The sequence below is a fragment of the Mastigoproctus giganteus genome, chromosome 6, assembly GCF_048544385.1.
Source record: "Mastigoproctus giganteus isolate SK-2022 chromosome 6, ASM4854438v1, whole genome shotgun sequence".
NCBI lineage: Eukaryota > Metazoa > Arthropoda > Arachnida > Uropygi > Thelyphonidae > Mastigoproctus > Mastigoproctus giganteus.
This window is the reverse complement of record NC_143580.1, coordinates 135,275,461-135,289,272: the sequence shown is the minus strand read 5'-3', so window position 1 is coordinate 135,289,272 and position 13,812 is coordinate 135,275,461. Positions and strand designations below refer to the sequence as shown.

General features: G+C 34.1%; 1 protein-coding gene across 1 annotated transcript in view; it reads left to right on the top strand.

Moving 5' to 3' along the window:
- Positions 1–13,812, top strand: part of Acf (ATP-dependent chromatin assembly factor large subunit) — a 373,562-nt gene that overhangs the window by 123,359 nt on the left and 236,391 nt on the right. The window contains exon 8 of the mRNA XM_090376504.1: positions 9,928–10,023. Within this exon, the coding sequence (XP_090232630.1) occupies positions 9,928–10,023 (96 nt within the window). The remainder of the gene's footprint in view (positions 1–9,927; positions 10,024–13,812) is intronic.

Below are 13,812 nucleotides of genomic sequence, written 5' to 3'. Positions count from 1 at the left end.
GTTTTACATGCACAAATAAGGTGCCTGAGATGCATATAGACAATATGGCATTCTGGGCAAAGTGACCAATGTGCCTGTTTCAGTCAATCTCCCTTGGAAAGCGATGGACCATCGTGTTCACTGAAACAGGCACATTAATCACTTGACTCAGAATGCCGTATTGTCCATATGCGTGTCTCAGGTGCCTTATTTGCATAAATGCTAAGTGAGGAGAAATAAGCTTCTCTGTCACTAAATCAAACATCAGTAATTGTGATGGAATTTCTGGGTAGACAAAGCCTTTTGACTTAGCTGGAATGGTGTTGTTCTTAAGTGATCCTTTGCAACTATTGGTCACAAGGACTTGTCAACGTCAACATGGGGAAAATACAGTACGTATCAATGATGCATCTTTAACTGATTTCTTTGTCGTTTTTACACAATAGACTATCACAAATGTAGCATACAGAACAGAAATCATTTTTCATAAATCTCCTTTCAAACTCTCAATGCGCTATTCTTATGTAAATAGTAGTCAGTGTAAAGAAAAGGAGCTTGATCGTTTAAGCTCATCTGCTCCACAATTGGAGAAATGTTCCGTTGTACTTCATTAACACTTGCTTCGGGTACATTATTGTTAGGTGGAACGGCATTGCTGGTTTAAAGGTACTGCTAAATCCAACATTGCTTGATTTTCTGTTTGTCTTTTACACAGTCTTGATGGTCTTTGTTCTTCTCGCACACTCGTTGCTACCTCCATCTTTATTTTCTTAGGGTGGCTTGCTTGATACCCTCACCAACCCTCTTCATTTGACTTCAGCATCGTTGAACACAAAGGCTATAGCAGTGGCATTCAGTCCCTTTCACTGCTCAGAAAATTATCGATGTGAAAACATCTATAGCAACACCTAACAATGGAATGTAACAAAAATGTGGATTGCAACAACAAATACTTGTATTGCTGCAATCATACTATTGAACAAATGGCTGCAATCGAATCTGTAATTAGGCTACTGGCTTGGATTTCGCTAACTTCTTCCAAAAATTGATTCTGTAGTGTAAGTGGCGGGTGTGTGCATAAAATTGCATCATTCAGACTGAAGTATGACGCTGATGTCACCAATGTTGATTCGGTAGAGTAAGTAACCGGTGTGAGCATAAAACGTTATGTCGTTCATGATTTTGATTTTAAAATGGTTCTGATTTTTGTCAAAGATGTTTTCACGTAAAACATCTTACGTGCTTACAAGGGTGTGTGGTTTTTTTTTTTTTTTTTTATTTTTTTTTTTTATATAGTTAACAATCTTGTGTAATTTGCCTATCTCTGATTTTGCATTGCTGAGATTCACTAACATGTTTCTTCCCAGAGGAGATCAGTGAGTATCCTGCATCTGATCCAATCTGATTTGCCCCCTTTATTTTCTTTCTATTGATATGCCTTTAAAACTCCTTGCACTTTTTTTTTTTTTTTTTTTTTTGCTATCTTAGCCAGTGATTGTTTCACGCTTGGCCTTTGCCAGCCTAATCATTTAGTAGCTATTACATGTCAACTTATAACTGATCCACACTGTTTTATATTATTAAACTTTGGTTTTTGCTTTATTAAAATCACAAGTTCTTTATTCGTTCACCTTGGCAATAACCTTCTTGCTATATTTTGTGAATGGTATATATGCATTGCAGCTTTTAGTTATTTTAATTCATGTCTTTTCCTAACGAGATGCTGTAGTATCTTAAACTGTTATATTCCCCTTATCTGTATCATAAATTGTACAAAAGGAATCAAATGCTCTTAAGAATTTTTTTCGAAAACTGTGCAGTTTTTAAGAAACACAAAGTTAAATTTCTATGGTATCACTACCTATATCGGAAAACTGGATGCAAACTAATAATGATTACACTGGAATAAGTTATAAACACACACAACATAATCATCTTGAACTCAAAATTAAATTTTTTTAAAAAAAAAAGACATGAAAAGCCCATTGATTTATATGGTTTGCCGTTTCTCTCATTTAGTTTGTAGGATGATGCTACATGTCTCAGCAGAAACTTGCATTGCATGATAATGCAGTTATTATTCACTAGTGATGTGCATTATTAAATAATTAGTAGTTACTAATTACCAATCATTTGATTGTTACATGAATGATTTATTATGATTGAAGTAATCTGTTATGAACTCTTGATTGTCCATCACTGTTATTCAAAATGAATGTTCAACATTAATTTGAATAATAAATGTTCAAGACTGCCAGTTGCAGCAACCTGAGTGGGTCTTGCTTGTGTAAGTTGCATTTGGCTTTGATATGCTCCATAGGTAAAAATTAGTGGGATATACATCTGCTGAGTGGGCTGGCCACTTCACTGGAGATCGTATTAATTGAATGACCTATGAAGAGGAACCGCATTCATTGGCTTGTGTCCAAGATAATTCTTTCAGAAGCACTTCTAAAACATAGTTTGATAGGCAGAATACACATTGCCACCCAGATGATATGGTTAACATGTGCAGGATAATAATGTTCCTTGTTATTCTAGCCTAGATGTTGATGGAGAAACACTGTTGTGATATCTCGTATGGTTGTGTAATGCATTCCTTGCAAAGCAGGCCTCCTCAGTCTGCAACACACTTGCCAACTTTCCAAATTTATGCCATAGACTTCATCTTCTTGACTCATTTTGACCCCTTCTCATCATCATGAAGTAAATCTGAATATGGTGAGTAGTGGAATTGAAAATGTGGAAAGGTTAAGGAGTACACGAGACTGACTATCACTTATGAACAGTTTGTTCCACAGATTCTAAAAAAAAATTTTAAAAAGTGTACCATTGAGTCAGTCTGGTGTGAAATAAACACTTGGAAGAAAAAACAGGAGCAGAAGTATAATATAAGCAAATGACTGTGACCATAATGAACAGTTGTACAAATAGAGTGGACCAGTAAATCGAAATGGCTTAAGGGGAATTTTAACTTTTCAGAAAGTTTCTGGATACTGCAGGACTTTCTATACCAGCACTTTAGAGAAGCAGATCTTGGTCAGATTATCAGTGAAATTCTGTGTCTTAAGAATCTTTGGGTAAAGAAACTACTAGGAGGTTATAGTGGATTCACATGGAATTTATTTAATGATATTACTACTGTTATATCATTAAAAGGGTAAAAAGAAGAGATTATGCTTTTGCAAAGGAGTTTGCTGTTATCTTATACAGTTTCTATATTTTCTTCAAGGAAGTTATTGTGGAAGCCACTAAGTTTTTTATATGAAGATATATTATTGCTCATGCTTCAGGCTTAAATGGGTGTCTAATGAACTGATGATGAGACTGGGGACAGAAAATAAAAATGCATGGGATGATTATTAATTGTCAGGGGATACACTAAGTATAAACTAGTCTGCAATCAAGTTACTTAAGAGAATTAAGGCAGATTATATAAAGCCTTTGGCTCAGACTATAAATGAAAAGTAGCAAAGATTTTTTTACTTATTTTGAGGCCAGGCACGAGGATGCATAAGCAGAGGTGTATTGCTAAAAAAAAAATTGTACTAGAACGCTCGTTCTCCAAAAGACTATATGATAATGCCACATTGACTGTACAGTAACTGAGTCAATTCACGATTGAACTAGTTCAGTGGTTTTCAACCTTTTTTTAATAACGGCACCCCTAAGTAATTTATTTCATTTTATGGCACCCCTACCATACTGTACACCGTTTTATAATGAAATAAAAATATATAAATTTAAAAAAATAATAAGTTTAAGTAACTTAACCCAAATTACGTGGCACCCCTGGAATGTTGTTGCGGCACCCCGGCTGAAAACCACTGAACTAGTTGTTCTGAACGCTAGAACAACCAGTTCTAACGTTCAGCTCATGGCAAATCAAAATGCAGTGTTTGCCTGCATTGCAGTATATCTCATTTGCTGGATCTCTTTATCGAATACATTGTACTTTAATAAGAAATGTTCAAGTTTCGTTGCGAAATTTATATTTTTGTTTTTAAATAAATTTTTAAAGAAATCTATTAATTTTAAAAATTACTATTAATATATATTTTTAGTAGCAATGAGTAAAAATAGATATTTTTCCCTCCCCTTTGATTATGCCATTGTTTCATAATATTAGGTGTATAGATTTAAGGATTTTCTATTATGACATTTAGAAAAAAGTACCAGAACGTTGTTCTGCTGTGTTCCAGCCCAAATACACCACCGTGCATACATGCTTTGAGTGACCATGGTTGATGCTTACATGAACACCAAATACAGTGCTGTTTCTTGTATTCTTGTAGTGAAATTTAATGAATTAGCTATCAGGTGTGCTTCTCTGTGTTGCATATTTTATTGCAACACGGAGAACACATACTGCATAACTTATTCTTTGAATTAGACAAAGCATTTATATTTTTGTACGCATGTTGCAAATCTATATAACATTGATCTTTTGTAAGATTCCAAAAAATGCAAACTAAAATTTCAACGTATGTTTATAGAAGAATTTCCACATACAGCAGACTCTCGATTAACCGGACACTTCAAGACAAATAAAAAATAAAAAATAAAAAAAATAATCAACCAAAAATCACAAAATTCATAAAACCAGACCCTGCAGCTCAAAAAAAAAAAAAAAAGAAGAAAGAGAGAGAGGTGTTTAGTTTGTTTTAGTGCGTCACGTTGATTGTTGTGTTCCGTTGCACCGCAAAAAAGACAAATTTTGTTTCGTTATTTACGTCAGGGATATCAAAATTTTTTTAATAGTAAATATATATTTTTTTTGTTTAGAAATTGTGAAAATGATGGGTAAATGCAAAGGCGTTACGCTTTCAGTTAAACAAAAACTTGAAATTATTCAAAAGTTTGAAAACGGTGCATCCGTTAAATCTCTAATGATGAACCATTATAATGTAGGTGACTAAACCATACGCAACATTGTAAAAAATAAAGGGAATCATCGTAGTGGACACGCAAATAGTATGTAGTAAGTTTTTTCGCTTTTTATCTATTGCCATATTTTTCACGTAGGTTGCTGAACATTTTCGATAGTTAGTCCCTGACTTGTGCAACTTCGGACTGGCGTAAATTTTTTTTCACTCAATTTTTTTTTTTTTTTTTTTAGGATTGTAAAAATTAAAACAAAACAAATAATGACATAAAATAAAATAAGCAATCAATAGTGATGATCACGGCACGCACGAATTGCATAAGTGAGATACGGAGTAACAAGCAACAAAATAGGAAAGAGAAGATTCTTACAATTTATTTATGTGTTTATATATTTATTTATATAAATATATAAGTATATAAATATAAATATTTATATATTTATATACTTATATATAAATTTATATATAAATATTTATATATTTATATTTATATACTTATATATAAATTTATATATAAATATTTATATTTATATACTTATATATAAATTTATATATTTATATATAAATATATATGAAATCTTTATATTTATATAAATATAAAGATTTCAGTGAAGGGGACACACATTTCACCATAATAGTATAAAAATCCATAGAATTGCAGTTATTGGTATTTTCGCAAATGCAATAAGATCGAATTTATTACCCATTTGTAATTAGATGCACGAACAGAAAAGCTCAATAACACGGAAAGTGCAAATTGTTTTTGTTTTTTGGTAGTGACCTCCAGAAATGTGCTTTAGTAAAATGTGAGCTCGTGCAGGTGATAATAGTGAGTTTTCACCTTAACCCTGTGAAGTTCTCTACAGAAAATTCATTTTGACCGTTATCATGGTGTCGACTAAGAGAATAAGTGACAGTGGTACCAATCTACCAAGAAAGGGAAAGCGGTCAATTTGGATCAGAAAATTAAACTAATAATCAAGTATTGCACTGAATTCAGATTTGTTAATAATAATATAGTAGAAATATGTTATTAGTCAATCTTGAATTATGTAAAACTCGACAAAGTAAGAAGTCCGGGAATGTGCGCCGGGGACTTCTGTATTTTTGGCTTAACTGGGAAATCGATTATCTAGGCTTTGTTTTTTACTATCTATCCCAGAAAATCGAGAGTCTACTGTATTATAAAATCTAGCACTGTGAAAGGGTTTGAGTTTATCTTTTGCCAGTTCTGCAATACCGTGTGGATGCTGATAACACGTGGTCAGATCTGTACTTTGGATTTAAATTATATTCACGATTTCAACAAACCATCAGTTTTTTTTCCCTAATACTGTATAGCCCTTTGCAGATGCTCTTGCGGAATTTCCTAATGAATAATAAATAAAAAAAAACCACCAATCTGTTATTTGAAATTTTCTTAGTTATATAAAAGTAGTGTTATAGGGATAAAAACTCCAGCTAAGTATTATTACATACAGTGCAATTTGTGAATTTATATTGTAAAGAACAGCAGACTCGATTTACAGGGATCGGATTAACCAGGACACCTCATAAGACTCCAAATTAAAAAAAAAAAAAAAAAAAGTCCAAATGTTTAGCTTGTTTTAGTGCATTGCTTTGATTGTTGGGTTCTTTTGCACCGCAAAGCTTTCAGTTAAACAAAAACTTGAAATTATTCAAAGTTTGAAAATGGTGCATCTGTTAAATCTCTAAAGAACCATTATAATGTTGGTGACCGAACCATACGCAACATTGTAAAAAATAAAGAGAAGCATTGTATTGGACACACGGGTAGTTCATGGCAAGTTTTTTGTATTGTTATCTATCGCTATACTTTTTACATAGGTTGCCGAACATTTTTCAATACAGTAAGTATTGAAAAATGTAATGTATGTCCGAAGCTATGTAAGTCAGGGCACTTACATAGCTTCGGACATACATTACATTATTTCTATTTTTTTTTTATAAGACTGAAGATTTCAGTGACGAGGGACACATTTCACCATAATAATGTAAAAACCCACATATTTCCAGCTATCGGTATTATCGCAAATGCAATAAGATCAAGTTTACTACCTGTTTATAATGAATTACACTAACATAAAAGCCCAATAACCCCTAAAGTGCAAATTTTTTTATTGTTTTATGGCAGTGACCTCCAGAAATGTGCTTTAGTAAAATGTGAGCTCGCGTTGGGTGATAATAGTGAGTTTTTGCATTAAACCCTGTGAAGTTCTTTTCAGAAAATTTAATTTTGACTGTTATCACGTTGCCAACTGAGAGAATAAGTGACAGCAGTACTATGACAATGGTGAACACAGTAATAAAGGAGAAAGACAGAATACGAGAAGCAGTCGGCACCAATGAAGTCAACTATAGTAACCAAGGCTATGAAATATACAGGTGACCCCCGCTCAACGCTGATAATTCGTTCCGGAAAAACAGAGCGCTAAGTGAATCCGCGCTAAGTGAGTGCCAAATTCCCATAAGGTCACATATGTATTTGTGAGTTGCGGTCGGTGCCATAGGATATTTCCTAATCAATAATAAACGGTAATGAAAAAAATGCACAAATGTGGGTCAAAGTATTTAATATTCAAATATTTGTACACACAAAATATTCTGCATTACATATGTATATAATTATCTGGTAACTACTTACGTATCAATATTAAACTTAAAATTCCAATTAAAACCATGAATTTGATTGATCTAAATTGATTTAATTTAATTGATGAATTTAATCAAGGAAAATGTGTCGATTTTGGATTGAACTTTGGCCCTCTTCCAAATAAACTAAAAGGGGTATTAATTTTAAATCCCCGCAAAGTTTATCACCCAACAATAAAATCAACCGATCCTTCGCCGCTTTGAAACCTGGCATGTTTTTTTCTTCTTCTTTCAATATGAAACTTCTTGAGAAGTATAACACATAATATTCCTCTTCAATAATTTTAACAAGGTTCTTTTTTGAAAGTTTCGGCTCCTTAATCTGCAATTGCGACTTCTCCCTGGATTTTAAATCTATTCAACCAGCCCTTACTAGTTTTAAATGGTTCCACGTTTTTTTTTTTTTTTTAGGTGAGTTTTCTTTAGATCATCATATTGGCTAATCTCTCTCTCTCTCTCTCTCTCTCTCTCTTTTTTTTTTTTTTTTTTTTGTTAATATTTAACTTAACTGAATTCTGCATTGGATATCTCCAATAAAATCCCAATAGCCGGCCTAACCCTAGTTGCTTGCAATGGAACAGCTATCTTTCCCACTGCTAAAATTAATTCTTTATTTTTTTTGTAATTGTTCTTACAGTTAAACTTGCAAGTCCTAATTATGGCACACATCCGCTTGTCTTTGACAGGAATCGATTCGCTTCAAAATGTCTAATTTAATTTTCAAATTCAGTCTTTTTCTTACATTTATAGTCTTTGTACTGCATCCAGACGTTGTTGCTTTTTCATTCTTATCCGCCATTATTAACTCTTCGAATATGTGACTGCGTTGGTTGCATTAATTATGATACAATGTTCGAGTAAACTGTCCGTTACGCACAATGTCTAATACTGTACTGAGTGATGACTAGACCTCGGATAAATGCATATAACGCAAATATTACAAGCAATATACTTGATCATTTTTTTAAATTTTGATCTCGGAACTACGTAACAAGTCACTGTACTGCAATTAAATTAGCGTGCGAGAAAATATCACTGAGCGTGGGAAAATTTCTCAAGTCGGTGTGGGAAACGTTTTAATGCTGTTTTGATATTCATTTTTAAACTATCGACTCCATCAAATGAAATGATTTCGTTAAATATGCCAAAAATGCAATCTGTAAAAGAGCGTTATAGTCAGATACGGGTTATAATATAAGAACAGCGTTATAGCGAACCGCGTTATAACGGGGGCCTGCTGTATATCAGTTTTTATATTACAATAACATGCCTTTTTATGTTTTCTTTTTTTTCTTATGTGCCACTCTGGCTACTTCACCGCTGTCCCCAAATAAAGTTTTTTTAATTGAACTAATTAAAAATATATAACTATTTTTCTTCATTCTTCTTAGGATATTATGTGGTTTTTGTAATTTTGGCATATCAGGGATATAGTGGCAATATTTTATTAGGCTTTCCCGAGTTACATAAAACTCGACTTGTGTAAAAAGTCCTGGAACGTATCTCTTACGTATGTCGAGGATTGACTGTATTTTTGGATTAACCGGGAAATTAATGGGAAATTGATTATCCAGGAACTTTTTTTTTTTTTTTACCCTCTATCCCAGGAAATAGTCTACTGTTTATACCATAAGCATAGAAAAAGCAGTTTCTTTTACTAACTTATCCGATCGTGATTTTTCAGCAGAGAGACAAGGACCTGGATGCAGTGCAGTTTTTGGAATGTTTAAGAAAATAAATAGTGAAAAAAAGCAGTTTAAGTTATAAAATTGAGATTCTATGAATTAAAGATAGAAGATAGGAATTACTAAAAACGATTGCTCTTGAGTTTCCTCTTCTGCGATTTTTAAGATTAGATTGAAGAATAATTTAAAGAAACATTCAGCTCCCCCCCCCCCTGCTTATTGAACTAACTACTTAATAATAATGCACTGTCATGTAGCACAGATGAATTTTATTTTCTTATTTAATGTTGATTGTGTTTAATGTGATTTATTGTATTCTGGTATAATCGTTTTGCATTAATTTATCTGATAACTGAAGTAATGTTAAAAAGTTTTAATTTAATAAAATCTACTTTTTTTTTCTTTTTTTTAACTGGTGATACGAAAAATGTAATTGAAATTCCCTGTATCCAAAATTGTTTATCTGATGTTTAAAAAATGGATGAAATAAAAATTAGGCAGGGGGATCCAAGTTTATCCCTCTTTTTATGCCTTTCACTTCTGTAGGAGTTGGTACATGCTAACTTTCTCTGGGTTGTTCCCTCTACTGATATATACATAATCCAGATTTTAATTTGTCAGTTTGCTTGCATAATTTCCAGATCAGTTCATGTGAACTGATAAGTCAAAGACTTGTACTCTTTTTGTCACTATTTTATCTCTAGGAAAGAGAGAAGAAGAAAGAAGAAAAAAAGCTCTTAGTTGAATATATGATGGAGTGGAGCAAACCACGAGATGATCTTGAATGTGATGACTTAATAGTAAGTAAGCTAGGTTAATAAATGATAATCAAAAAATATTTGACTAACTGTATCATATAAAGAAATTTAGCCAGTTATCTTTAGATTGATGTCATTATGAATTTTACATCTACTGCTTGTTCTATGTATTTGTCCTCTGAAATATCAGTTGTGATTCTTGTGGATTCTCTCCTGATTCTGGTAAAGTTAAACCTGTTTTTGGATAGATGTCTATAAATATCCTTTTTGTACAATTAGCTGATTGTTAATGGTACAAAATACATGATTTACCAACTTTAAGCCACTTTATATATGCACCCTATTTTGTGAGAATGACAGTGAACATGCTTCAGAGAAAAATATACTTTTCACATAGGAGGATTTAAAAAATACAGGCTGGCCTCAATTAACACAATTAATTCGTCCTGTGAGCACATTGTGCAAAACGGAAACGCATTAATCGAATATAATAATCGATGGGAAAAATTATAATTGGTCCGTCACCTTCAGGAATGTCCATAAAGAATTTTAAAAATACCTTTTAAATAACTTTTTAACTGTATACCATGTAAAAGATAAAAATAATTATAGAATTAAATGTTTATTACATAATGAAGAAACTATTCGCTACGGAAATATTTGAACACAGTTGTTTGAACAGTGTTGGCTTTCTTTTTTTCATCATACACTTTCCCATAGCTGGCAACAAGCTTCTTTAGGCCCTGGCAAAATAACATGATTCTTTTGATGTTAGGATCAACATCCATTACCTTTTTGTTTGAGGTTCTCTGCAATATGAAAGATTTTACCATTATCTCCTTTGCGGTCTCATTTTCATCTGGCTCACACTCTTTTTCTTCAGCTTATTCGTACGCACGCTGTTCCTCTATTTGAAGGAAGTCATTGTCACTTAGCTGTTTTGAATGCAAATTCAGTGGTTCTCAAACATTAGCAATATCCAAGCCTTTGGAACAAAGGTCGTTACCAATATTAGTTATATCTTCAATAACTTTTTGAACTGCATCCTTAAACCAGTAAAATCGTTTGTGCAGTGGGGTAAAAGATGCTTCCAAACTTCTCTCATATTGCTGGTTGTCACTTCTTCCCATGCTGCAGGAATGTTTCAAATGGCCACTCGTATGTTATAATTTTTCCAAAATTCTGGTGCAGAAATTGCATTGTCTCATGTAGCATTAAGTCGCAAAATGCAGAAGGATATCCAGGTGGAAGAATTGTGCTTTCAAACTAAACAAACACTTGAAATTATTCAAAAGTTTGAAAACAGTGCATCCGTTAAATCTCTAAAGAATCATAATGTTGGTGACCAAGCCATATGCGACAAAGGAAAGCTGTTAGATTTAAAATCAACATCGTAAAAAATAAAGGGAGGCATCGTATTGGATACACGAGTAGTACATGTTAAGTTGTTTTTTTTTTTTTTTTTTTTTTTCTGTGGTTAACCATGGGTAACTGAATCAGCGGATTCGGTGGATACAAGGGCACAACTGTACTTAGATTTCAGAAAAGTTTTTGATACTGTTGTAAATAAAGGACTGATGTACAAATTGGAGCACTGTGGCATTAAGGGCAAGTTACTTCTGTGGTTAAAAAGGATGGTTGGGTAGGAGAAGAAAGAGTGGTTATTAATGGACACTGCTCTTTATGGACTGATGTTATTAGTGGAGTTCCCCAGGGTTCATTGCTGGGCTATTGTTGTTTTCTATATTTATTAATGATATTGATGAGGGTATATCAGGCATGATGTCTGAGTCTGCAGATGATACAAATTTGGCAGTCATTTGTCAAACTCGGATAGATAGCCACCTGGGCTTTCGCCCGCATGCCGCTTGTTTTTAATAGTGTGACTGTTTTTAACCTTGACTGGTTAATTTATAGCAACAACTAGAGTTGACTTTGACTAAATAACAATAACTTAAAGAAACAGCTATTAGCCTTGCGGCAGGGATGACATCTCCTCCCACCATGAGGAGGTAGGTCGCCCCATCTAGAAAACCACTGACATCCTGTCAGATAAATCCATAATTAAATAATTAGTGATTTAAACTCGTAAGGGGGAATCACCCCATTTTAACATAATCTGTGTATGGTTAATCATCCACCACAACACAATGTAGGTGCACACACGAGCAGGCCACCAGCACACAACGTAGATAAAACTTACTGATCTGGCTTCTGCGGCCATCCGCCAATGAGGTCAATATCTTGTAGTATCTGAATCATTCCATATAGCTTACAGCAGAGGGGACCACAATGCAGCAGGAGCTATTAATCTCTATAATCAGTTCTTCTGCGGAGAATATGTCACTCTTACATAATCTGGACATGTCCACTGCTGCACGGGCAGAGGGGGACTTCCTTCGTAAGCACCTATGTGTGTCTGTACGTTTGGTACAGTTTTTGAATGTATGACCTCTCCTGGCACATTAGCCACAGAACTCTTCAGCTTGACGATGTTTGGCAACATGACCAAACGCCATACATTTATCACACTGCATTGGTGCTAGTAGGTCATGCACCTCGGTGGGACCCCCCCAATCTATGAATATTCTGGTCCGAGCCAACAGGATTTGCTGTGTGGCTCCTGTAAGCTGAACTACGGGCTTTATTTCAAGCTAATATAGCAACATCAGTCAAAACTCTGTCCTTTGGAATTTCGCAGTCAACCAAATTCCGTTGCTAGAGTTCTTCAAGAAAATGTTCCTTAATGACTTTGGGATCGATGTCAAACACAACGTGGATGGTCTGCTCCAGCTGCTGTACTTGGGCATACTCGACGTTCTTTGAGATATCATCTGCTGCAACTCAGCGGTATCTAATTGGTCTAACTGTCACGGTACTGGCAGTTGGAAGAGCTGATCTGAGACTATCAACCAGCTCCTCCTTTACCTGGTCACTGTTTGAAAATCTGTCTGATTATTGTCTTTGAAACTGGGTTTATCCTCATCCAGAGGCCTAACCACATCAGCATAAGTCCTTTCCTGAAGTTGAGGTCTCACAGGAAGTTTTAACTTTGTATTTAGAATCTTATTCTCTTGATTAATCCAAAACCTTCATCTTGTCCCACAAATATAGGAACGAGTTTGCATCTGAAGGTTCTAGCTTCTTTTACAGAACCAGTTCTCAAAATTGACTTCTGGTCTGTATAATATCTTCAAAACCCATCAGGTCTTGCTCTTTTGTCAACACTACCCCACTCACAGCAGCACCTTGATCTTCTGTCTCCTCTTCTGAAGGCTCAGAAACTTCAACAGGAATAGGCTCTGGCTAGGGAGCCTTCCTTCTTCTAGTAACCATAACTCTAAAATTAGAAAAATGTTAGTACAAACACAACAGAAACAATCAACTCTATCCGAGCTTGACAAAATCAATCCGAAGCCAAAAACCAATGTGAAATTTAGTAAAAGCATCCCAAAACAGCTCACTCTGCCCAGCCCAAACCACTAGGAGGTAGAGCTCTTCAAAACCTATTAATCGGTGCGGAAAACTCCAGAGAATGAGAAAGCTTATCAAAATTGCTGCGATAAAAATTGTTGTTTTCTATATTTATTAATGATATTGACGAAAGTATATTGGGCTATATTATACTAATATACCTTCGTCGATATTAATGATATTGACGAAGGTATATTAGTAGTCCAGTTATTGGAGAGGATGGAAAGGTGATGTGTTTTGCTAATGATGATTTATAAGCTTGCTTTATTGCATCATTTGCTACAACTAATACTAAAACTTAAAAATTGAGATGTGAACATTTAGCCCTTTCCAGAGTACTTGTATATATGTGTTTAC